We start from the raw sequence: 22,840 nt of genomic DNA on the forward strand, positions 1-22,840 counted from the left end.
TTTTTTTCTTTTTGGTGTGTGCGTGGTTTTTTGGTTTTTTTTTGTTTTTTTTTTTTTTTTTTTTTTTTACTCCTGATCTCAATAAAAACGTGAGCTTGGTAACCTGAATCTGTGTAACCCCTTCGCTGTGCCGCACAGCCCCAGGGCGGATGCCCGGGAAGGATTAACTTGACCCGCAGGGAGGGGAGCTGCCAGCTCTCCCTCGAGCCTTCTCCAGAGCTCCAGCCTCCACCCCAGAGGGCCCATTTTGGGCACGTTCGCACAGCTGCTGCTCCGATCTCCGCTCAGACGGGAGCAGGACAAGTTCCAGGTGCCCGCTGCCCATCCCAGCTCGGATTCCCCCTCCTGCCTCGCCCCCTCAGTGCCCCCAGGAGGCTGCACGGGCTCCTGGGGGGCTTTTGGCAGGGGAAGGCTGGGCTTTGTCCCCCGCTGGGCATTGCCCACCCCAGCGCTCAGCCAGCCCTGGCAGGCAGTGTCCCAGCAGCATTGATATTTCCAAGAAAAGAGCAAAAATTTGCTGGTTGTTTTTGGTTTTTTTTTTTTTTTTTTTTTTTTTTTTTTTCTTTCCCTAGAATCCTAGAATGGTTCGGGCTTGGAAGGGACCTCAAAGCTTATCTAAACCCATGGGCAGGGACATTTTCCACTCTCCCAGGTTGCTCCAAGCCCCGTCCAACGTGGTCTTGCACACTCCCAGGAGCAGCAGCCACAGCTTCTCTGGGCACCCTGTGCCAGGCCCTGCCCACCCTCACCACCAAAAACTTCTTCCTTACATCCAGTCTAATCTTAATTTTCCACGTTTGTGCCGTAATGAAACGCCTCCTGAGCCCCGTTTGTGTGGCAGCGTGGAAAAACAGCCACTTCCCCACCCGTCTCTGTCCGCAGCAAGAAGTCACCCCCATGTGCCACACACACCCAACGAAGGGACGCTTCTTTAAGCGCTAAAAAACCCCGCAGGGTGCGACGCAGCCAAACCCACGCGTGGATCAGGCAAGGAGGGATGCCCACCGCGCCTCCCCTGGCCCATCCCCACCCTGACGGCTGCGGGACGGGTCCCAGCAGCTTATAAATCACGCTGGCATCCCCTCCTGTGGTCTCCTGTGACGGCTGCTGGCCCCGGGCCGGGGCTGCAGCCCTTCCAGCTGCCTCAGGCAGCTGCTCCGGTGGCCCCCGGCCCCGCCGCAGTTGTCCCGGGCATTTCACGGGGCTCAGCCCTCGCCGCTGTCGCTTTGCATCCGCACACACATTCCCGCCCTTCCCGGGACACCCGATCCTCCGCAGATGCCGCAGGTTGCTGTTAAAATTAGCCCCTGGCTCCCTCCTGCCCGCGGGGTGCCCGGCTGGCGAGCCCCGGGGCAGCTTTAGGGGTCCAGCATCCCCCCGGTTCGGGGCATCCGCCCGCCTTTGCCGCAGGCTCTCCTTGGAAAGGATCGCCGTGAAATTCCTCCTGGATGCCCTCTGGCCTCGTGGGGCGCCCGTGTGGCACGGGTGTCCCGTTTTTGGGGATGCTGCAGGCGCGTCTCACCCCTAGGTACCACGGGGAAGGATTCTCCCCTTATCCAGGAGGATATCCAGAAATCAAGATGTGGCACAGGGCAGCTGGGGAGCCCTGGGCCGCACGTGGCACCGTGCTGGGGCAGGTCTGAGGGTGACCATAATTCCCAGACCTGCAAGATCTGCCGCCCCCACCACCCTCTGCCCACCCTAAAGCCCTCAGAAATTTCAGCCTGATATGGGATTTTTCACCACCTCTGCAAAACCAAGCCGGGTGAAACCCTTTGGGGAGTCAGGATGGTCTCAACTGGCTCAAAAAACGATGAGTCAGTTTTCTTCAAATTTAGGGGATTATTTTGGCCGGCCTGAGGCAGGACAGTGGAACAGTGAAGGGCTTTATCCAGCAGTTTTGAAGCCCGTGGCTTGCTCCAGAGGGACATCTCACATGCCCCAGAGGCCTTTTTATGGAATCCCAGAGGCCTTTTTATGGAATTCCAGAACGGTTTGGGCTGGGGCTCTGGTGGTCTCAAGTCTCAGGTGGGGGAGGCACAAAGCCTGCTGGGCCTGGGGGAAGAACACTGGAGAACCTCCAGGGAAAAGTGGTGGTGAAGACACTTAGGGCAAATTGGATAGAGAAAGGGCAAAAAAGGAGGGGAGATCTCTACAGCAAATACCATTGTTCCATGCCTGGGAGCAACAGCAACCCAACATTGGAGTTGCTGTTGGGGGACTCAGAAACTGGAAGGGCTTTATTTGAGATTTTTTACACTGGCATTTTATCTCAGGTTATTTTGCTGCTTTATTTTCTGCCTCCCTGGAATTTTTTCCCTTCTGCTTCTTACCTTGTTTCTTTACTTTAAAAAAAAAAAAAAAAAAATGAAGAGGCAATCTAGAGGAAATCATTATGCATTTGATCAAAGTGTAATATTTCAGCATTTCAGTTTTCCAGTTTTATAAAGTAAGAGATAAATTAAGAAGATGGGTGAAAACCCCAGCTCCAAAGAGCAGCCATTCGGGAGGAGAGAAAGGGAGAGAAAGAAAACACTTTGCAATTATTTTGCCACAGCCCATTTCAGATATGGGACCCAGGAGGTGTTTTTTTTTTCCCTTTTCCCTGAAAGGAAGATTTTTGGGAGCTCACAGCACTCGAAGGAAACCAGCAGACACCCAGAGCCCTCCCCAGCTCATTTCATGAGGGAGCACAATTTATGGTGGCAAAGGGACGAGTGTCATGAGTCCAGGGGCAGGGAACGGAGCTGGGAAGGGGCTGGAGCCCCAGGAGAGGCTGAGGGAGCTGGGAAGGGGCTCAGCCTGGAGAAAAGGAGGCTCAGGGGGGACCTTGTGGCTCTGCACAGCTCCTGACAGGAGAGGACAGCCGGGGGGGTCGGGCTCTGCTCCAGGGAACAGGGACAGGAGGAGAGGGAACGGCCTCAGGCTGGGCCAGGGGAGGAAAGAGTGGATATTAGGGAAAAAGTTTTTGACAAGAAAGGTGGTCAAGCATCAGAACAGGCTGTCCAGAGGGCAGTGTTGGAGCCCCCATCCCTGGAGGGATTTAAAAGCCACATGGATGTGGCCCATGGGGACAGGGGTCAGTGGTGGCCTTGGCTGTGCTGGGGGAATGGTTGGACTCGATGGCCTCAGAGGGCTTTTTCCAACTAAAGCAATTCAATGAGTCCATGATGCCCCGTTTGTATCTTAACATTTTTGCCAAAAACCATGAATTATTTTTCTTTGAGGAGTCTCATTCCCCATTCGTATGGGTGCAGCAGATGACAAAACAGAGCTGGGGATTTTCTGACTCGTGGTAGTTGGGGTTGCAAAATGGGAGCTGGTGAAGATGCACTACACGGAGTCCAAAGTGGGATACTAGGGCTGATTGAATTCTTGCTTTCAGTCAGAGTTTTAAGCCCACAATACTCATTACTCCCTGTGTGCCTCCATAAGGTGAGGGCAGGGATGGGCTTTAGGATGTGTCACACCACCCCGTTCCAAGCAGAATGACCCCAAATTCATCATTTCTCCTCCATCCTGCCCTTATTTTTGGGGAGCAGAGGTTTTGGTGTGTTTTCCTTGGTAGGCCCCCTGATGTTCTCCCCGTCCCAGTATCCCACCAGCTCCCTGCAGCTGCTGCTTTGGGATGCAACCATGATCACTGCAGGAGCTGTGAAGAAAGGAAAGCCCTCTCCTGGAAGCATGCTTTGCTGCAAAATCCCACAAATTCTGCCACTAATCAAGGACCTTGTACTATTTTATTTATGAGATCAGGTCCTTGGTTTGCAAAAACCAAAAACAAGGCAAGGCCAGCAACCCCTGTCCATATTCTCAGACCCTGGGCTTAATATCTGGAGAAACGACTTATTAGTGGTTAATTGCTTCAAAATCACAGCTGAGTAATTTAATTTCAGTATTCCATCCAGATTTCTTTTGCTCTTCCCGGGGCCCTTTTCCCTGCCTTGGGATGGATGCTGGCTTCATGGACAGGGTCTGACCAAGGGTCCAGAAACCTGACCAGGGTTAGGAAAATAATTTTTTTTTTAAATCGTTCTTTTCACATCCAGAAAATTTTTTGCCTGTTTTTGAGGGCACTTTCCCCATTCTGGGGGATGCAGCAGCCAGATCCCGTATCCTCTGGCTCTGGTGCCATCTAGTGCCTTCCCAGGGGCTGCTTCCCGCCAGGGCTTCCTGAGAGACAGTATCAGTGGCCAAACTGCAGTAAAAATCATTGTTATTGCCTCCCTTGCGAAAAGGGTGCTGCCGAGAGCCCTCACCTCCACCCAGCCGCCCCTCCCCACCCTTTCTGTGGGGCTGGGAGCAGACTGAGCCAAGCCTGGAGCTCCAGGAATTAAAGGGATTTCTCCCTGGGGCACGGGGAAGGAGAGGATGCAGATGTAAAGCTAATCTTGGAGCATTTTTGGGTAAATTTAAGGGCATTTTAGAGTTTTTCTATACCCCTGGACGAGCTGGGAATGCTGGTCCAGGGCAAGACTTTACACTGGCCATCGAAGGATGAAGGAGTGCTGCACCACTCTTCCAAAAACTTCACTGTAGTATGCAATCCTGCTGCTTAATGGGAAAATGAAGCATTAAAATAAGACTTTTTTGACTGTCAGGGAGCTCAGCCCCTCACGGAAAGCTCACTCCTTACATTGTGCCATGCCCAGGTGGGACTGCTTTAATTATTGCCCTATATTCCTTCTTTTGACAAGCAGATGGAGGAAAGAGAGATTCTCCAAGGAGTCAAGGATTCATCAGCTGCAAGTGGGATGGGTTTTTTTTTGCGGCCTGAGATTTTGTTTACACGGCATCCCAACCACAGAAAATGCCTGGGAGATGTGGAGGTCCCCTAGGTGGGCACCAGGGGCTCATTCTCCTTTTGCTATGGGGGTGTTGAGCTAAACAGCATTTTCAACTCGCCAGGCCTTGTCTGAGATACGCTGTGAGGTCGTTCTTGAAATTATCCCCCCTTTTATTAGGATTTGCTCACTGTGGTTTTGTATTCTGGTCTTGGTGTGTTACCTAGAGAAGAGAAGGCTCCAGGGAGAGCTCAGAGCCCCTGCCAGGGCCTCAAGGGGCTCCAGGAGAGCTGCACAGGGACTGGGGACAAGGCATGCAGGGACAGCACACAGGCAATGCCTGTGAATGGACAGAAGGCAGGGTTGGATGGGATATTGGGGAGGAATTATTCTCTCTGAGGGTGGGCAGGCCCTGGCACAGGGTGTCCAGAGCAGCTGTGGCTGCCTCTGGATCCCTGGAAGTGTCCCAGGCCAGGCTGGATGGGGCTTGGGGCAATTTGGGACAGAAGAAGGTGTGGCAGGGAGTTGGAATTATATGGCCTTTAAGTTCCCTTCTAACCCAAATAATTCTGTCAGTCTGGGACTGGCCTGACACTGGGCTTCACTGGCGTTCAGCAATTCCAAGTTTGAAGCAGACACACAAGGATCTGGAAGAAACAAAACGGGAAAGGTTTGGGTGTCACTGATCACAGGCCAGCCGGGGACAAAGCAAATGCACAAAGCAAATGCTCAGCTGCGGATGGCATTTCATCAGAGGCACCAGCCATGCTCCAGGAGCTGTGTTCAACTCACAGCACCTACAGCAATGGAAAATGAATTTGACAGAGGATTCTTGTTTGTTTTCCCAGCTCTGATGTGGTTGCCCTGGATTCACCCGAAGCTGCCGATGCAGCGAGTAAGTGTAGAAAATTATCTGAAATTAAACTTCCAGACAGCTTTCCCCCTGCCCACTCCAGCTTTGCCCTGAGACTGTCTGAAAGATGTTTCCTTCCCAGTGGCTGGCACTCAATTCTAATTTTAAACTAAACTGCAAATCCAGATGACTAACCAGACCCATGAGAAAACTTCCAAGGGGCATTTGTCAGAAGCCGTCAGGACTCTCAGGATTGAATTTGCTTTTCAAAAACTCAAGACATACGCTGAGGTGGGCATGAGTTGGATCCTTGTCCACCCTTTAGCATCAGTAACAAGAGGATTTCACCTTATTTGCACCAAAGTTGTCAGTAAATGCAGGGTTTGTCCGTCCCAGGTTTGCATTTTGCAGGCATTCTGCTCCTTCCCTGTGCAGACAGAAGGGAAACTGCATCCCTGGGGTGCTCTGGAGAGAAAGCCACAGCAGCTGACATTCAGAGATGACAGCCCCAAAAAGGAGAGGCAAAACTGGTAGTATTTCAGCCAAGGGAGGCGATGCCTTCAGCAAGGAGCACCATTTACAGAATCTCTGGGGAACAGGGGAACTAATCCACTTAGCACCCTTTCAGTCCTCATTTCAAGGCAGGCAAAACAAACTTTCAGCCACAAAATTAATCTGCATTGCAACTAATTCACTGGGAGAAACACAATATGAAATCTAACCTGGTTTTGGGTAGTTTTCATCAGTTTTTGTGTTGCCCCGGAAATAACAATTCCTACAAAGTCAAGTGGCTCCTACGTAAGGAAGTGCCAAGGGCCACAGGAGGAATTTTAAGCTTTCCATTCAATGTACCCTGAAGCCTACAGATTCTGGGTATCTCTTGGTGATAGAGAAGAAAAGATTCAGCAGATATTTGATCTTCCTTACTCTTCCCACATCTGCACCAAACTCCACGGCTCTGTTCTCCCTCAGCTGCTGATAAACACAAAATAAAATCTGAGACTGGTGCCCACCTCTCCAATGACCACCAGGCCCAGAATTTGTATTTTCAGGCTCCACAAATGCCAAGGACTCATTAAGGCTGAAAACCAACTCACTTTACTTTCATTATCCATATTGGTACTTAAAATACATGGATAAGTGGCCTTCCTGATTTCCACTGGGAGCTTTCTCATGTGATAAATACATATAAAACACAGTAGGGGTACTGAATTATAATCATTATTATTATAATTCTTATTCCTGTTTCCATTTTGCCTGTGAGGGGGGCTGGCAGGCAGCAGGACCCCATGTTCAGCACAGTGCAGTCGTACTTCACCATTCTCCTCTTTGTTTGTGGCTCCAAATTCCCCTGTACAATTCTGTGGTTCTCTGGACACAGCTCACCCTGGCACCACCCCCCTGGCCAAGAGAAGACCTGCCCTGTAGCATCAGCCTCTGAGTCAGGCAGTCTCACTGACCAGCAGAAGATGTCTGGGAGGATGGGGCAGGGGAATGCAGTCAGAGAAATAATGGTGGGAAGGTTGCTCAGACACCTGAAGGACTCAGGTGTGTGGGAAGGTGGAGGCTGTGCTGAAATTGCATCCCTGGAGGGGATTCTGCAGGGCACAAGGAACCCCAAAACAGGGAGGACGTGGAGCTGCTGGAGCCAGCCCAGAGGAGGCCCCGGAGCTGCTGCCAGGGCTGGAGCCCCTCTGCTCTGGAGCCAGCCTGGCAGAGCTGGGGCTGTTCAGCTGCACAAGAGAAGGCTCCAGGGAGAGCTCAGAGCCCCTGCCAGGGCCTCAAGGGGCTCCAGGAGAGCTGCACAGGGACTGGGGACAAGGCATGCAGGGACAGCACACAGGCAATGGCTTCCACTGCCAGAGGGCAGGCACAGGTGGGAGATTGGGAACTGGGAATTGCTGGCTGGGAGGGTGGGCAGGCCCTGGCCCAGGGTGCCCAGAGCAGCTGTGGCTGCCCCTGGATCCCTGGCAGTGCCCAAGGCCAGGCTGGACAGGGCTTGGAGCAGCCTGGGATAATGGAAGATGTCCCTGCCTGTGGCAGGGGAGTGGAATGAGACGATCTTTAAGGTCCCTTCCAACCGAAACCAAACTGTCCTGGGATTCTGTGATGGGCAGCAGCCACTTGTCACAGGTACCTGGACATCCCCTGGCACCAAGGGTACAGAAGTGTTGGACCTGCCCTGGTCTGAGATAAAAGGAAGGTTTTGCAGCCAGGAAATCACTTCAACATTCTGCATGTGCAAAATTAAATGTATTACAGCAAGAAACAGTGCTGAATTTCAGCAACTGTAATCCAGAATTTATGGCTTTAATTTGTAGATGTGACAAACAGCAGCATATTTGATGGAAGTGGAAGGAAAAAAAAAACAACAAATTGATATTGTTTAAATAATACACTCTATTTTATTTCGTCTTAAAATAGTTTAACCTTTATGCTACAGACTTGTTTCAAAAAACAGAAGGTCTCATCTTGCACCAAAAATATATATATTTATATATATATATATATAACACTCTGTTTTATTATTATTTCTCTCCAAGGACCATTAAATACTAGATGGAAAATGAGAACTAAACAGTGAGTGTCGAGAAGAATCAAATCTTATTTTTAACTAGAGCCGCACATTTTAAACATTTATATTCTGAGCAATGATTTGTCTTCACTACAGAAGATTCCAAGTTCACACTCCAGCAATTCAGGAAAACTGCTAAACCCTGAAGGGCTCGAGCCAATGCACACCGAGGTCAATAGGCAGCCCCAGACTGACCCCAGTGGGTTCTGGACCAGGCCCCAAGTGCACTGGTTCACAGCCATACAATGGCTAACTTTTCTCTTTCCTGCTGAGAAGAGCAAAAACCACCCAGGCACATTTTTGCTCTTTTTAAAAAACAGAAGTTTAAAAAAAAATAAAAAAAAAAAAAAATTTAAAAAAAAAAATTAAAAAAAAAAAACAAAAAAGAAACAAAACCAAACTATTTCCTACCTATATCCAGTGATTGCTTTTTTCAGATCACTAGCCTTGAAACTTGTTAAGAGAAAATACATAGTGTTTTAAATAAAAGAAAACCTGCATCGGACTACCATACATGAGCTGTTTAAACAAACACAGTGCACAACTGGAGGAAGTTTGGTTAGGAGGCAGTTGTTTTTATGTACACGTGGAAGTCACATCATATACAAACTGAAAAACAAGGAGGGATAAGTTTGCATTTTTTTCACGGAAGGACTGCAAACGGGGTCCCTGCAGCTTTCTTCACAACCAATCTTCAGGAGACTCTGTGAAACGGGAAGAAGCAGCCACAGGAGGTGGCTGTTCCAAAGTTACCTGTACAGCAGGTGTGTGAGCCCACAGCTGATGGAAACAGGAGGAGAAAGGATGGGCAGAGCAGCACGGGGCCTTTCCCTGCTGCGGGGCCAACAGGATCCATCCGTGCTCCCCTCCCTCCCTCCCTCCCTCCCTCCCACAGAAAGGAATTGGTCACTAAAAACATCACAGATATTTTTCTGGCCATGCAAGACAGTTATGTTCAATGCTCTAGAAAGCTGGAAATGGGAATATCAATCCTTACCTAGCTGCTCTGTAAAGTGCAGCATGAACTGTTCTGCTTATGGGAGAAACAGATGTTTGTTACTAACGATACCCCCCTGCTGAGCTGTTTTTCCTTTATGTGACAACACAGGCAACTCTATTTTAATTTTTTTATTTTGCCCACAGATAAAATTAAGGGAAGCCAATTAAATTTTGAAAGCCAGCTGACATGAAAGGAAAGCAGAACTTCCCATGTCCTGACCACCGCTGTTCAGCCTTAAATAGTAAAAAATCTAATGTCAGAGCTGTACAAAATTCCCAATAGAAACATCTGGAATATGAAGGAATGTTTCAATTGCACAATAGACATTTAAAGTGAATAATATCATCTTGTTAAAGTCTAATCTTTGGTTTTTGCCTTGGGAAAGGCTCAAAATGACGGACAAGGGGCAGGAATTTCCATATACACCACAGAAACTGCAGCCTGCTAAAATGAGTCGTTCCACTGATTTTGGTAAATACTCTGGTAGAAAGTGTTTCCTGAATCTTGGCATTTCCAAAACTAGCATGAGAGGCATGATTGAAAGCCAGGGAAATGGTGCAGATTACTAGTTTAACAAAAAAAAAAAAAAAAAAAAAAAGTTAAAAACCACAACCTTAGTTTCTGACCCCGATCCTGCAACATCTTTCAGGACAGAGTTTTTAAGCACTTGAGTGGCCCCACAAATTCCAGGAACAGGTCCCAGCTGAACACCCCTTTGCCAGGATGGAGCTTTGGAATTTGCTTGGGATTTGTTTTTTATTTTCTGAGATGGTGAATGACACAAACAAGCAGCAGTACAGATTGGGACTGTGATTAAAACATTTAATTCCTCTCCTTCATCTACTCCAGGTGAAACTCAGATAGAGGTAAAGAAGTTCAGCTGTAATTAAAAAGGAGAGGGATGCTGGGCCTTTTTATTACCTTTTCCTGTGCTTTTGCAATGTTCAGCTGTTCCTATGTCACTACTATTACTATTTTAGCCATTTCAAGCTGTGGGAATTGACCAGTGAAACACAGTAGTCAAGTGGACAGAAGACTCAGCACTGAAGAGTATGGAGTATAAATTACATTGAAAATAAAAATGTTTTAATTAAAGCTGTTCAGTGCATTTGTTACGGGCCATTTGCATTAAAGACAATCCCTCCTGCTGGTGGCATAACCAAATCAGCTAGGGTAAAAATACTCCTGGCCCAAATTGGAAGTGTTGAATACCCCCCCCAGGTCCGCTGAAATTGGTGAGGACACAGCATTTCTTAAAATCACCGATGCTCACACAGCAACACACTAACTTCTACTAACAAACTCAAGATACTGATAAATTAAAAAAAAGTCCTGGAGCTGGGAGGTGGGGAGGGTGGGAGGACGCAAGTTTGCACGCAGTTATTTCGTTAGATATACACGCACACGTTAGTAACTGCAGATGTGTTCTAGATTTGGTGCTGTTAATTCTGGGCAGTAATCCTCCTCGGAGAAGGCAAAGCCATTTGAAGTGATACTGAAATCAGACGACATTCCTGTGGACGTGGAGAAACGCCGCGGGTTTGGGTTTCTTGGTGCCAAGGACGGGGCCTCTGGAGGTGATGGTTTAACCACTGAACTTCTGTTGCCAGGGAGGGCAGCAGGGGAGGGGGCCAGAGCACAGTGACAGGGCCTTACAGGAGGTATTTGCGCCTGGTGTCCTCGTCCAGAGTGAGGTCCACCACTTCTGGGGGCGAGGACCAGTTCTGCTGGGGAGCCACTGCTGTCCATGGCTGCGCGGGCTGGGCGCTCCCGAACGGCGAGCCGCGCTTCCAGGAGGACACGCTCTGGATCACCCCTCCCCTGGGATGCACACACCTGCAGCGAGGAGAGGGACGCACACACACACACACACACAGAGCATCAGGGACACTGCTCAGCTCAGCCACGACATCCCCTCCTCCAGTGTTTTATCGTTTTCCGGTTAGCACTTCCCTCTCCAAAGTGGATTCTCCACTGGTAGAGTCCGTGGCATCTCAAACACCCTAAGCTAAATTTAAATTTGGGGATTAAATTATTCTAAAGGAATGCCAGTGATTCTCCTTAAAAAAATATGTGCATGGATCCCAATGATCTTGAGGAAGCCTGCCCCACCATGTGTAGTACCATGCACAGTTTCCTGATGGAGCTTTACCCATTGGAGTTTTTAAAAAGAGAAAAAAATTGAAGCGAGGCTGCCTAAAAGAAAATGAAAAGCTATACTGCAATATTAAATCAAAGGCATATTAAAACAAGGAGGTAATGATACTTTCATTACAATAATTGCAAAAGAGATCTTGCTAATTATGTTATTACAGCCTTACCTCTGATTTTTTTTTTTTTTGGTCTTTTAAACTGAAAATTACAAACACACTGGAAAATGCTCACTGACAACAGTTCAGCCCCACTTCAGCAAAACATTTAAGCTCTGAGACAGCCATTGAGACTAAAAGGTGTATTTGAAGATAAGGCTCCAGTGCCCTGCTGAAGCATTATACACAGGTACCCTTCACACAGCATTTTTACCTATTATATCCACAGTAGATACATAACAAATGAAGCACAGGTTAAGAGCAATATGAAAAAATAAATTGAAAATGAAAGGTAGAATAATTTTGTGTATGAAGAAGTGATGACAGGAATTTATTAGAGGCTTTGGGATGATCACTCCATTTCCAGGTGTAAATCCTACACAGGCACTAATAAAACTTGATACCTAGTGCTCCAAAAATTGTTTTGCTCTTGTAAGCACTGGTAGTGGCTGTGGCTCCTCCTGGCTGCATGGATAAACACGAGGTGCTCTGGCTGCTGGGGTAACCTTTTCCCATTTCTTTGTGAAGGCACGTGTATTTCAGGAACTCAAATTTCCTGCACTGATCAAATATCCCTGACATTTACATTTTATTTATTCCAATTTAAGTCTGTGCTATTTATTTTCTCCAAAACTACTTAAGTTATGCTCAGCTCTCTTGGTTCTGGTTGGAGTTTCATGAAATAGAATGAAAAATCTCATTCTCTGAGCTGTAACTTCCCTGAATATAAATGTCTCATTGCCTTCTCAGATACGCTCCTTAGGCTTAGATGTGATGTTCAGAATGGCTCTTTTATTACTTCTTCTGTCATAAAAACACATACTTAAAGTATATATCTACAAAGAATTAGCAGTAAGACCCTGTAGGTCTAACAAATGTATGGGATTTTTTTTCTTTTAAAGCTTTATTTTAAGGACAAGTATTTTTAAGCTTAACTGGCAAGAAAATCTTGTAGGCAGAGCAAATTAAATATGATGTTTGGTCTCAGGGACTGTGGTGCACCATTTTGAGAACAGTTCTCCGTGTTCAGGCAAAGCTAAGACTAACTTTTCTTCCTGAAGATTATGAAAACCAAGCCATAAATTATCTCACAGAAACGATATCTCTGAAAAATAAAAGTATTTATCCTCAAAACTACCGACACAAGCAGCCAACAGCAAAATATTCAAACATGAGCTCAGAACATTCTTCCAATCTACAGCTAAGGGAAGATACCAAGTAAAGGCAATAAAAAAAACCCAAAAACCTCCCTAGGAAAAACTAGACGAAAATTGGTTTATATGCATGCATGATTTAAAAAAAAATTCTGCTGCTGAAAAATTAAAGAAACTGAAAAATGACTTGGTGTCCTAAGTAAATGCCAAGGAATACCCCAATGATGAGAAACAGCACCAATTCACTCAGAATCTGAACAACTGCAAACAAAGGACAAACTCCAGGGTGTCACAACTCACACCAGCCCAACGGTGACACGGAATAGGGAGCATGATAAAAACCAGGATCCAAACACCACACTAACTAAGCATGCAGAAAATAATGCTCAAAAACCTGACCCTTGTCCAAACAACAACCCTGCCAGAAGCCCATCAATACTTCATAACTGCAAGCCTAGACCTGCAAGAGAAATAAAACTCTAAATAGGATTCAAACAACTGAAATTTGTGAGTATTCAAGGGAGGCAGTGAACACTGGTCTGCAGGAGACTGGTACAGGAACAAAGGAAAGCACAGAAGAGTGCTTTTAGTCGGATTTGCTGAAGTTATTTCAGTCCATATCTACTAAAACTCATTTTAAACAGCAACCCTGCATTTAGCTCACGTTTAAATTCCTGTAGAGGGTGATTATTATCGAGGCAGCAGCATGGAGAGCTTTCAAAGAGGGGACAGAAGCACAAGGGTCCTGTGTGCAGTGCTGCACAGATTTACAGCAGCCAGTGCTGGAAGGTGAATCCACACCCCTCAACCATCAGCACAAAGACCCTCCGAGCCCTGGGTTCTGCTGCATGAACAACCAGGACAGCTGCTTCCTAAGGAACTGCCATCTTCCAAAAGAGTTGGCCATGCAAGGATTTTCTCACTGTTCTAAAAGATAAGATTAAATTCCCTTTCTGGACCTAAAGATTTCCTTTTTTTTCCACATCCAACAGCACTGGGCTGTGCCCACATTATCCATGAACTTTCCTGTCTGGGATATTGGGTCCTGAACACTTTCTTTCTTCTTTCCTCAAGACACATGCAGTGAAGGGACAAGGAATTCTCTTCCATCCTCCTCACACCCCTTTCTGCCTCCAAGCACCCACTAGGCAGCAGAAAGTTTTGGAAGGAGCTTGTCTATGTACTGTTTTAACTCGGTTTTATTCCACCAAATTCACACTCCACACTATTAGAAAATGTCAGTTTTGTTTAACTGCTTCATAATATTTTAAGCCAAGAAGAGACCACAGACTAAAAATGAAGAGTAACATAAAAAAATGCCTACCAAGAGCAGCTGAACAGGTTTCTGACTGAGAAAGAAACCTCTGGCATCCTTACCCTCATCTACTTTGACCCCTCTTGAATCCTGAAATAAACTCAAAATTCAAAATGATCTGATTTTTAACCTAAAGGGGATATCTTATGACATTATCCACTGAAAAAATTACAGTATTTTTACCCCTACTAACTAATAAAATAAAGTGGAAGCTGATAAAAAACCTAGTATTTTGAAAGGCAATAAGAACCCACATAAAGATTTTCACTTAGTTATTTGTATATTCACGTATTCCTTTAAAATCTGAATTTCTGATGTATTTACACTTAGTATTATTGATTTTGGTACAGACATTCAGATAAAATGAAATTAATACTAGAGCAAGAAAAAAATAATTAATACCTGGCATGTTCCTGAACTCCAACAATCTCTACTTCGCTATCAGAAGAGGCAATGTTAATTTCTTCATTGGCCTGGGCATTACCACAAGAGGTTTTGTCACCTGCAAGGAAGCCTGGATCCAAACGACCTAGAGATAGGGAAAATGGGAATACAGGCAGTGTTTAACAGCTTACATGACTCAGAAATCAGCTGGAAAAGGAGTTTCTCAACCTAGCAAAAAAACCTAAACAACACTAAGATTAGAAAATCTCATTAGACCAAGTTTTTCAACTCACAATTCATTAGCTGATACAGGAAAACCACTGGATTTAGCCTGTGTCAGCAGCTCTGGTGAAGGTGCTGTCACACAAATGTGAACAAAGAACCAAAAGGAACAACCAAGAATCTGTTGCACCAAGAACAACCAAGAATTTCCAGCTGAAATGTTGTGGCAGTCAGACAGACAGACTCTCATGATACGAGTCAGACTGTCCCTAAACCTCCTTGATATTAAGAAACAAAACAATCTAAGCAAACACAAGCCTATAGGCTGGACAGAAACATCCCACACATCAAGGAAAATTAATTTAATTTCTTTAAATAAAAAACTAGGGGAAACTGGTCAGTGAAAAAATACAGCAAACCCATCAGTTTCTGGCAGTGCTGCTTCACACATCTGCTATAACATTATTACAAATACTTGAAAGGAAAAACTGTTTTTTTTAAGTCCCATATGCAGCAGGGCTGTTTTTTCATTACAGTTCCTCAATGACATCCAGTTTGTCAGTCAGTCAAACCACAAGCCCTCTCTAAATACTCACAGCAAGTATGGCACATTTTTACCTTTTCTGCCAAGTGCTGCTAAGAAGGTTCTTCACCCCAATTAGTGAATGTGTTGAGTCATACAGGATAATACTTATATGGGAAACACAAAGCAGCCGAAATTATTATTTCTCCCACAGAAAATAGATTTCTTGAAATATCAGTTAATTAAAAGATATAACTTCTACTCTTTTTTCCTCCCCAGGAAAAAGAGAAAATTATTAATTCCACTGTCTCTCTTTATCATTAGCCTGAGGGATGCTGGGCAGCCTTGAAGCAGCTGATACTACCTACTTCTGAAAAACCACTTGGTCAGCTGTACTACACAGTGGAAAAGTCATTTGTTGAGCAGGAAATTTGGGAGTAGGTGAATATTTTATGTGTATCTAGTTTGAGTGGACACCTCCTCAAAGATGAGAGGAGGAGGAGAAGCAATAATGATCCACAGGATTTCAAAGGTGTGTGAACAAGCAGAACTGATTATACCCCCAGGGACATCAAAAGGAAACAGAAGAAATTAAAACTTGAAACAAGTGCCAGGGAAACTTTCTAATGACTGCTTTAAGCACTTGGGAATGATGCAAGCAAATAGAATCATAGAATGGTTTGAGCTGAAAGGGGCCTTAAAGCCCATCCAGTGCCACCCCTGCCATGGGCAGGGACAACTTCCACCAGCCCAGGGTGCCCAAAGCCCCGTCCAACCTGACCTTGGACACTTCCAGGGATCCAGGGGCAGCCACAGCTGCTCTGGGCACCCTGTGCCAGGGCCTGCCCACCCTCCCAGACAGCAATTCCCAGTTCCCAATCTCCCACCTGTGCCTGCCCTCTGGCAGTGGAAGCCATTGCCTGTGTGCTGTCCCTGCATGCCTTGTCCCCAGTCCCTGTGCAGCTCTTGTGTAGGAACAGAGACCACGCTGTATGTTCAGTTTTTGGAAAGCCAAGACCCTTGATGATTGGACCAGGGTTAGCAAGGGAAGGAAACACATGTGCTGCCAGGTACCTGAAGGAGGAATTCCCACCTCACAAGACAAAAAAATATTGGTCAGCTGAACTTAAAACAAATTAACAGCCCAGACAGTCTCTTCCTAGCATTGAAGTTGAGCTGAACTGCAATGTTGGCAAACATCACTGACTGCCAGAAAGCCCAAAAATAGGTCATGGGTATTTCTTTAAATGGCTGGGCAGAGTGTGAAACATTAAATGAAAGTGCCCAGAGGCTTTACTTCCCCTGCCAGGGGCTTCACATTGCCAGAGGGCAGGGTTGGATTGGACATAGGGGAGAAATTCCTCCCCAGGAGGGTGGGCAGGCCCTGGCACTGGTTTCCCAGAGCAGCTGTGGCTGCCCCTGGATCCCTGGAATTGTCCAAGGCCAGGCTGGATGGAGCTTGGAGCAACCAGGGATAGGGGAAGGTGTCCCTGCCCATGGCACGGGGTGGAATGCTATGGCCATAATATTATATCATACCATAAAATACCTATTAATATAATATCTATTGTTTTACTGCCTAACTACCCTTCATTATCTTGACAGGGTAATGTCTGGCAAAGGAGCAAAGAAGACCAGCTCCTAAATAGCCCCAAAAAGTATCCTTAGAGGTATAAACTGGAGTCCTAAAAGAGCTTCCACACATTCCACCACAGCTTTAAGTTCAGACAACAAAAAGATAATTAGCAGTGGCAAAACCATGATAAGCAGAGTAAATACTGCAAGAGTAGCTCAGTGTTAATCAGGATTATAGCAGAGACAGATTTACAGCCTCTGGCCATACAAATTTCATGCCTAATAACATGCCCACGCTGTTAATTTCTTTGCCCGAACATTAGGATGATGCCCAAAGTGATGTTTTGTGTGCCCTACACCACCAGGGCTTGCAAAAGAGCCCCAAATATTTGCCCATGCAAAAAGATGTGATAACGTAATAAGATTTTTCACTTTGATAGAGCTGCTTATGTTGCTCTTTTCCCATGGGAACACATTCTTTTAAGTCTGCTAAACAAGATGCTGGCTGGAGATTACACTTGTGAACCAGATGCAAGATTTGAAAATTCTGCTTTCCCAATGTGCAACCCCAGACCTGGTAGGAGAAGGCCAGCACTGGCAAAGGTGCAGTCAGATGTGTACTGAGGCTGCAGGGTAAGGTGTATGCATGAGCAAACAGAGACTCATCCATTCAGCTGCTGACATGGCCATAGCACCAGGACCAAATCCATATGAACATTCCCAGGGATGAAGAAGTCTCTTGATGTTTCCAGATTTCTTTTACCTGCAAGTCCCCTTGGATATATGTGGAGAAAGGAAAAAAAAAAAAATTCCTACCTGCACTGCAGCATTTTAAGTGGAAGAAAAGTGGAAGAAAGCTTGGTAAGAAACATTACTTTTTATTTCCTTACATTGTTTTGGTGTACTTATCCACTAGTGCTATGTAACACAGGTGATTTCAGCTGTTCTAATTGTTTAATAAATCCCTTAATAAAGGACTGGGATTGCTAGGGGTCAAATAGGTATCAGGCATCTGCTGTCCTGCAAAAAATACCAGTGGGCTTGGAAAACAAAGGCAAGCTTCAAAAAGGCTGGAACAACATCCAGCCATGAATGACAGTGAAAATAATGCACAGAGATTCTCACACTCAAATCGTGGACTTGTGGACTCCATAGTAATGGAGCATCTCTTTACAAAGCACCACTTAATTGTGTTTCTTTAAGCTTTAGAGACACTGAAAAGCAGCTCAGAGCCACCACAACACTCCCCATGTGGGTGCCCTGTGGCAGGAGACCGTAGGGAAACAGCAGGAAACGCAAACCTGTCGTGCTCCACCAGGCAAGACCTTTGCAGCCTGAAATCCTAACATGGGAGTTAAGAAAAGGAGTGGAAAGGAAGTAAAACGTTGGCATAAACACATGGGATTGAGGGATGAAGCTGATAGAAAATGACCCCTACTAGCATCCAAAACACTGTGCAATTTTCTAAGGGGTATTGGAAATGCAGATGGAATATGGGAAGAATTAATGCCTGTATTTTAGAGATATAAAGAGAAAAACAAAACAAACAAAAAACACAAACGAAAAAAAAAGAAAAAAAAGAAAAAAAAAGAAAAACAAACAAACAAACAAAAAACCACACAAAAACAAAAACAAAAAAACCAACAAAAACAACAAAACAAAACAAAACAAAACAAAACAAAACAAAACAAAACAAAAAAAAAAAAAAAAAAAACAAAAAAACACCCAGGACAAAAAGACATACACAGGCAATCCCAGTACTGAAAACGAGATTAGGGCCAGTTGACTAGCTGGTGGCATAGGTTGTCATAATCAATCATGCAGTAACAAGAACAAGATTAGGTCACTTTCATTTAAAAAGAACACACCACCAAAACCCCAGATCTAAGTTCCCTGTGGTAATTAGAAGGAAAAGAAGAAGAAGAAAAGTAGCTAAGAAAATTAGTGTCAAAAATATATAGCAGGAATATTTGTCAATTTTTATCACTTGTATTTTGGAGTAAATGTCAGACCTTTTTAATAAGCATCTGTCCTGTTCTATCACAAAATCCACATAGGGAGCTTTTACAGCAGTACAAACTATAAAAATACTGAAAGCAAGAAAGGGAGACCCACCAACTGCAAGGCTGGCACAAATGTCAGAGAATTTAAACAAACCTGTATCAGCACTCATTTCGTTCAGCAGCCCTCTGGTTCTCCAGGCAGATCCTGAGTCTTGATTTCCTAAAGAATTATTGTGCTCTTGAACTACTGCAGCCGCCAACAGATTGTCCACATTTACCACTTCTGGGTCTGAGTTTGTGTCTGATATATCATAGTGAGCCACAACAGGGGGTCCATCTGCAGGGGAGAAAAGCAACTTGGGTTAGAAACTGAAAGACACCTCAAGAAGTACAAATAATTTGTTTAACGATTAATGCAACATCCTACATGAAGCTCTTAAAGTTACATAGTGGTAAATTGTATGAATTGTTAAACTTCAGTTAATGAACATAGCCTGAGATTACAGAGACATTTTGACCTTTACATACACAGAAAACACAAGTGTCAGAAACACACGTTTATCAGAGTATCAGTTATTTGTGTACTGTCTTTTACATTAACACATAAACATCTCCATATCTGACAATGTTACATTTACAATCTTTAAAGGATAAAACCTCCAGTTTAAAATTAAAAAAAAAAAAAAATACAGGACATTAAATTGGGCAGACAAGATATTTATCTAGAGAATTTTACAGAAGTCAAGCAACAGCTTACATTATTATAGGGTTGATTGAATAAAACTAACTTTTTCGTAAAACTGATCCAATGACAATGAATTTAACATTAGACAACTTTCATAACATTCACCTGTCAAGAGCAGGGGGATTTTTCAAAATTGTGATGTTTTTTGGTGGTGTTTGTTGGGGCTTTTTTTAAGATCAAGAATAACAAGAAACAAAATTATATTGTGCAGTGATAAATATGCTTTTCATTCAACATGATTGTCATATGAATTTTTGGTCACCATAATGAAGGAGGAAAGAGGGAGATAAAATTGCTTACGTGATTTTGAAATCTGTCCTTGAGGAATAACAAAAAGCTATTTTTGAACTGCTTTGTTAGGACCAACTAAATTCTTTGTGATGCATGAAAATAACTTATAACTGGAAAGCATGCTAGAAACAGAAAAGGCTTAGGGAAAAAACCAGGCAAATTCAAGACAAAGATTGATGTGGGAGCAAAGAGAATGGATAAATAATGCACTTCTGAGAGGATGAGAGTGTTTTAGCTCAAATGCCTTGCCCCATCTGCAGCTCATTGACTCAGCACAGATGAAAGTGGTTGGAGCTCCCCCTCCCCAGATGAGAGGATCAAAACTTTCTTTGGACCAAGGCTTCATCCGCACAAATGAGCATGAGACACAAACACAGGCCGGGCCAAAGCTCAGCATCTTTGCAATTCTTTAACTCCAAGGAGGTTCTTGGAGTTCTGCAGCTGAGCATCTGCAGGACCTTTTGTTATGGGTGTGATACATAGAGGGTACAACTTGTATGGGATAATATAAAATAATCATAAACTAAGAATGTGCTCAGGAAGACAGGACTTTCAGAGTTACAAAATGACTAATGAAATATTTTAAAGTGATAAAGAATAAAGTGAAAAGCTTTAGGGAAAACTGTTTTCAGAGTTTTGAGTGGTTGTTGAAGGCAGAAAGAACATGATGAACTAGAAGTTTCAAATTTACTTCTCTGAAAAGCTGTTCTTCTGAGGTTTTTAGAGCGGATTTTAGGGTTTTTTTTGGAGGGGGTGTTTTTTAGTAACTTGGTGCCTGAAATAAAATTCAACTGACTATTTTCAGAAACCCCTACTTGGTGATTAGCAACACAGTTCATCAGAGAGTGACATTTTGCTTAAGTCGTACTAAAGATCAGTTTTGCAACAAGGAATGAAGAAATTCGCAAAATATTTCGGCTCAGACCTGCCTCCAAAACAACAATTCCATGAAACAATGTTACATTACAAACTTAAAACAGACCCAACAAAAATAAATGAGTAGTTAAATGCCAATGTATTAAAGACCAAACTGTTCGCAACATGAAACGCTGATGATTATGACTGGAACAGAATTCCTGATAATTAACTGGAAGGCAATCTTTGTCTTTTTAAAAGGCAATTACAAAATAATGGAATACCGAGTTCGGAATTAAGCTGGCTGGTGTTCAGTTAATTATTTGTGACAGCTGATGATTAAATTACATGCAGAAGTTAGGGCTGGACTGAATCATGGGAAGCATGTTTTCTTTCAGTCTTATCATCAGGGTTCAGCGTGAACATATATAATGTGAGCTATAAAAATAAACAGTCGAGTGCAGAAGATACGAGGGTCAAGTACAATATTGACTATTTGACCATTTTTTCAACAGGTTATCTAAGATTTAAGGAGCTTGGGACTGTTCTTTCAGGCCTTTGTTTCTCTCGCTTCTGACTCAGACCTCCAAAAGCAGAAGCAAAATTTGATTTTTAAATAGACGTGTCTACACGACAATAAAGTTGTATTTGGACAAAAGGCACCAATAGTCTCAAGTCAAAATTGTACCACTCCTACATGTATAATCATGCAAAAATGTATAATAAATGTATATACATGCAGAGTGATATTCTCATCACCTACCCATAGAAATAACTTGTGTGAAAGTCTTCATCAGTAGGAAATACAAGCATAAACTTGTTATCTGTAGCTCCACTCTTGTATCTTCCACACTTCCAAAGAGCACACCTTATAACTTAGCTTAAATTCAGTATACATCAAACAGACAAAAATATTTTCAATATAATTTACACAGTGTAATTGTATTTGTCAGGGTAATAGCCACCAATTTAACAATCTGGAAAAAAGAACCCCAAACAAGCTGCCTATTTACAAAGCAATCACAGCAGAGATCTATTTTTGCATTTCTCAGCCTTGCCTTTCAGGATCAGATCTGGAAATTTGGAAAGGCCCCCAACACCAGGTTTATTCGCACCTATCACCAGTGACTGACAAAGCCAAGATAATGGCCACCAAACTGCAACAAATCCTCAGATTCCCAATATTTACAAAAAAATAAGTAAGCATAAACACTCACGTGTGTTAAAAAAAAAAAGTCAACAAAAACCACACAAAACCAAACAATGAAGAAGTTGCAGGCAACAACAACTAGATGGAAGTTGCAGTGAAGGCATATTAAAAAAATCTTATTAAAATCCTCTGTTCCCAAAAGCTGTTTCCTTTTCAGTGCTGCATGGAAGGGACAGGATTGGTTAAATTTGGAAATAAATAATACTTCCCTAGCCAAGTACATGATCATCCAGTGATGTGATGCAAAATGAATGTATGGTACCAAGAAATAAGGACAATTCGCTTCAGCTGGGAAATAAAGTGAAAAAATGCTTTCAGGTTGAAAAGGTAAAAAGGATTAACTACAACCATAGGTGTAATTCATCATCTTTTCTTTATAATAGAGACACTACACATAATTACTGACCCTAACTGGATTTCAAAAGATTAAAAAACAGACATCAAGACAAACCATGCCAGAACCAAGACTTAATGTAGAACAGTCAGGAGATTCCCTGGTCAGTAATTTAAACTATCTACTTTAGAAAAATTACATCTTTTGAGAACCCAAGGTAGCTGGAAGAAGTACATTTCCCTGGTGACAAGCATTAATTCATTTCTAAAGCAATAAATGCTTGAAAAAGGCAAGGCTGAAAAAGTTAATAAGTACCAGCAGCAAAATACAGCTGTTGACATTTAATGCTATAAGGGGGGAGGGAAAGCCTGCTTTCTTTTTCTCTTCCCCAAAGAATTCAGAGGCAGAGGTCATCACGGGGACAGCATTTCTAAGTGTCCAACTCTCCCTTAATTTACACAGCTCATCACAACTAATTCCACTCCGAACAACTGAATCAGAAGTCACATGCACAAAAGTCCACGTCTACACATACCAATTCTCATTTTAAACTTGCAACACAGAAAATTAAATCACTTCTCATCTGCTACCTGCTCCCTTACTTTTCTTAGAGCGGCATCTCAACACTCAGCAGTCTAACCCGTGCTGTAAGATGCACACTCCTATTATCCCTTACTTCATTATAATGGCAGCACAAGCAAAAAGGGG

General features: G+C 43.9%; 1 protein-coding gene across 5 annotated transcripts in view; it reads right to left on the reverse strand.

Annotated features, from left to right (window-relative positions):
• Positions 1-9,089: 9,089 nt before the first annotated feature.
• ARK2N (arkadia (RNF111) N-terminal like PKA signaling regulator 2N) overlaps positions 9,090-22,840 on the reverse strand; it is a 43,683-nt gene continuing 29,932 nt past the window's right edge. For 4 of the 5 annotated variants that reach the window (XM_054003005.1, XM_054003003.1, XM_054003008.1 and 1 more), the window contains 3 exons: positions 18,852-19,034; positions 14,393-14,519; positions 9,090-11,048 (listed from right to left, as the gene is read on the reverse strand). In XM_054003005.1, coding sequence (XP_053858980.1) covers positions 10,865-11,048; positions 14,393-14,519; positions 18,852-19,034 — 494 coding nt within the window. In that variant the 3' untranslated portion in view covers positions 9,090-10,864. Of the gene's footprint in view, positions 11,049-12,413; positions 12,627-14,392; positions 14,520-18,851; positions 19,035-22,840 lie in introns of those variants that run through there. The other variant, XM_054003004.1, reaches the window with a different exon arrangement.

The sequence above is a fragment of the Vidua macroura genome, chromosome Z (assembly GCF_024509145.1).
Source record: "Vidua macroura isolate BioBank_ID:100142 chromosome Z, ASM2450914v1, whole genome shotgun sequence".
NCBI classification, from domain to species: Eukaryota; Metazoa; Chordata; class Aves; order Passeriformes; family Viduidae; genus Vidua; species Vidua macroura.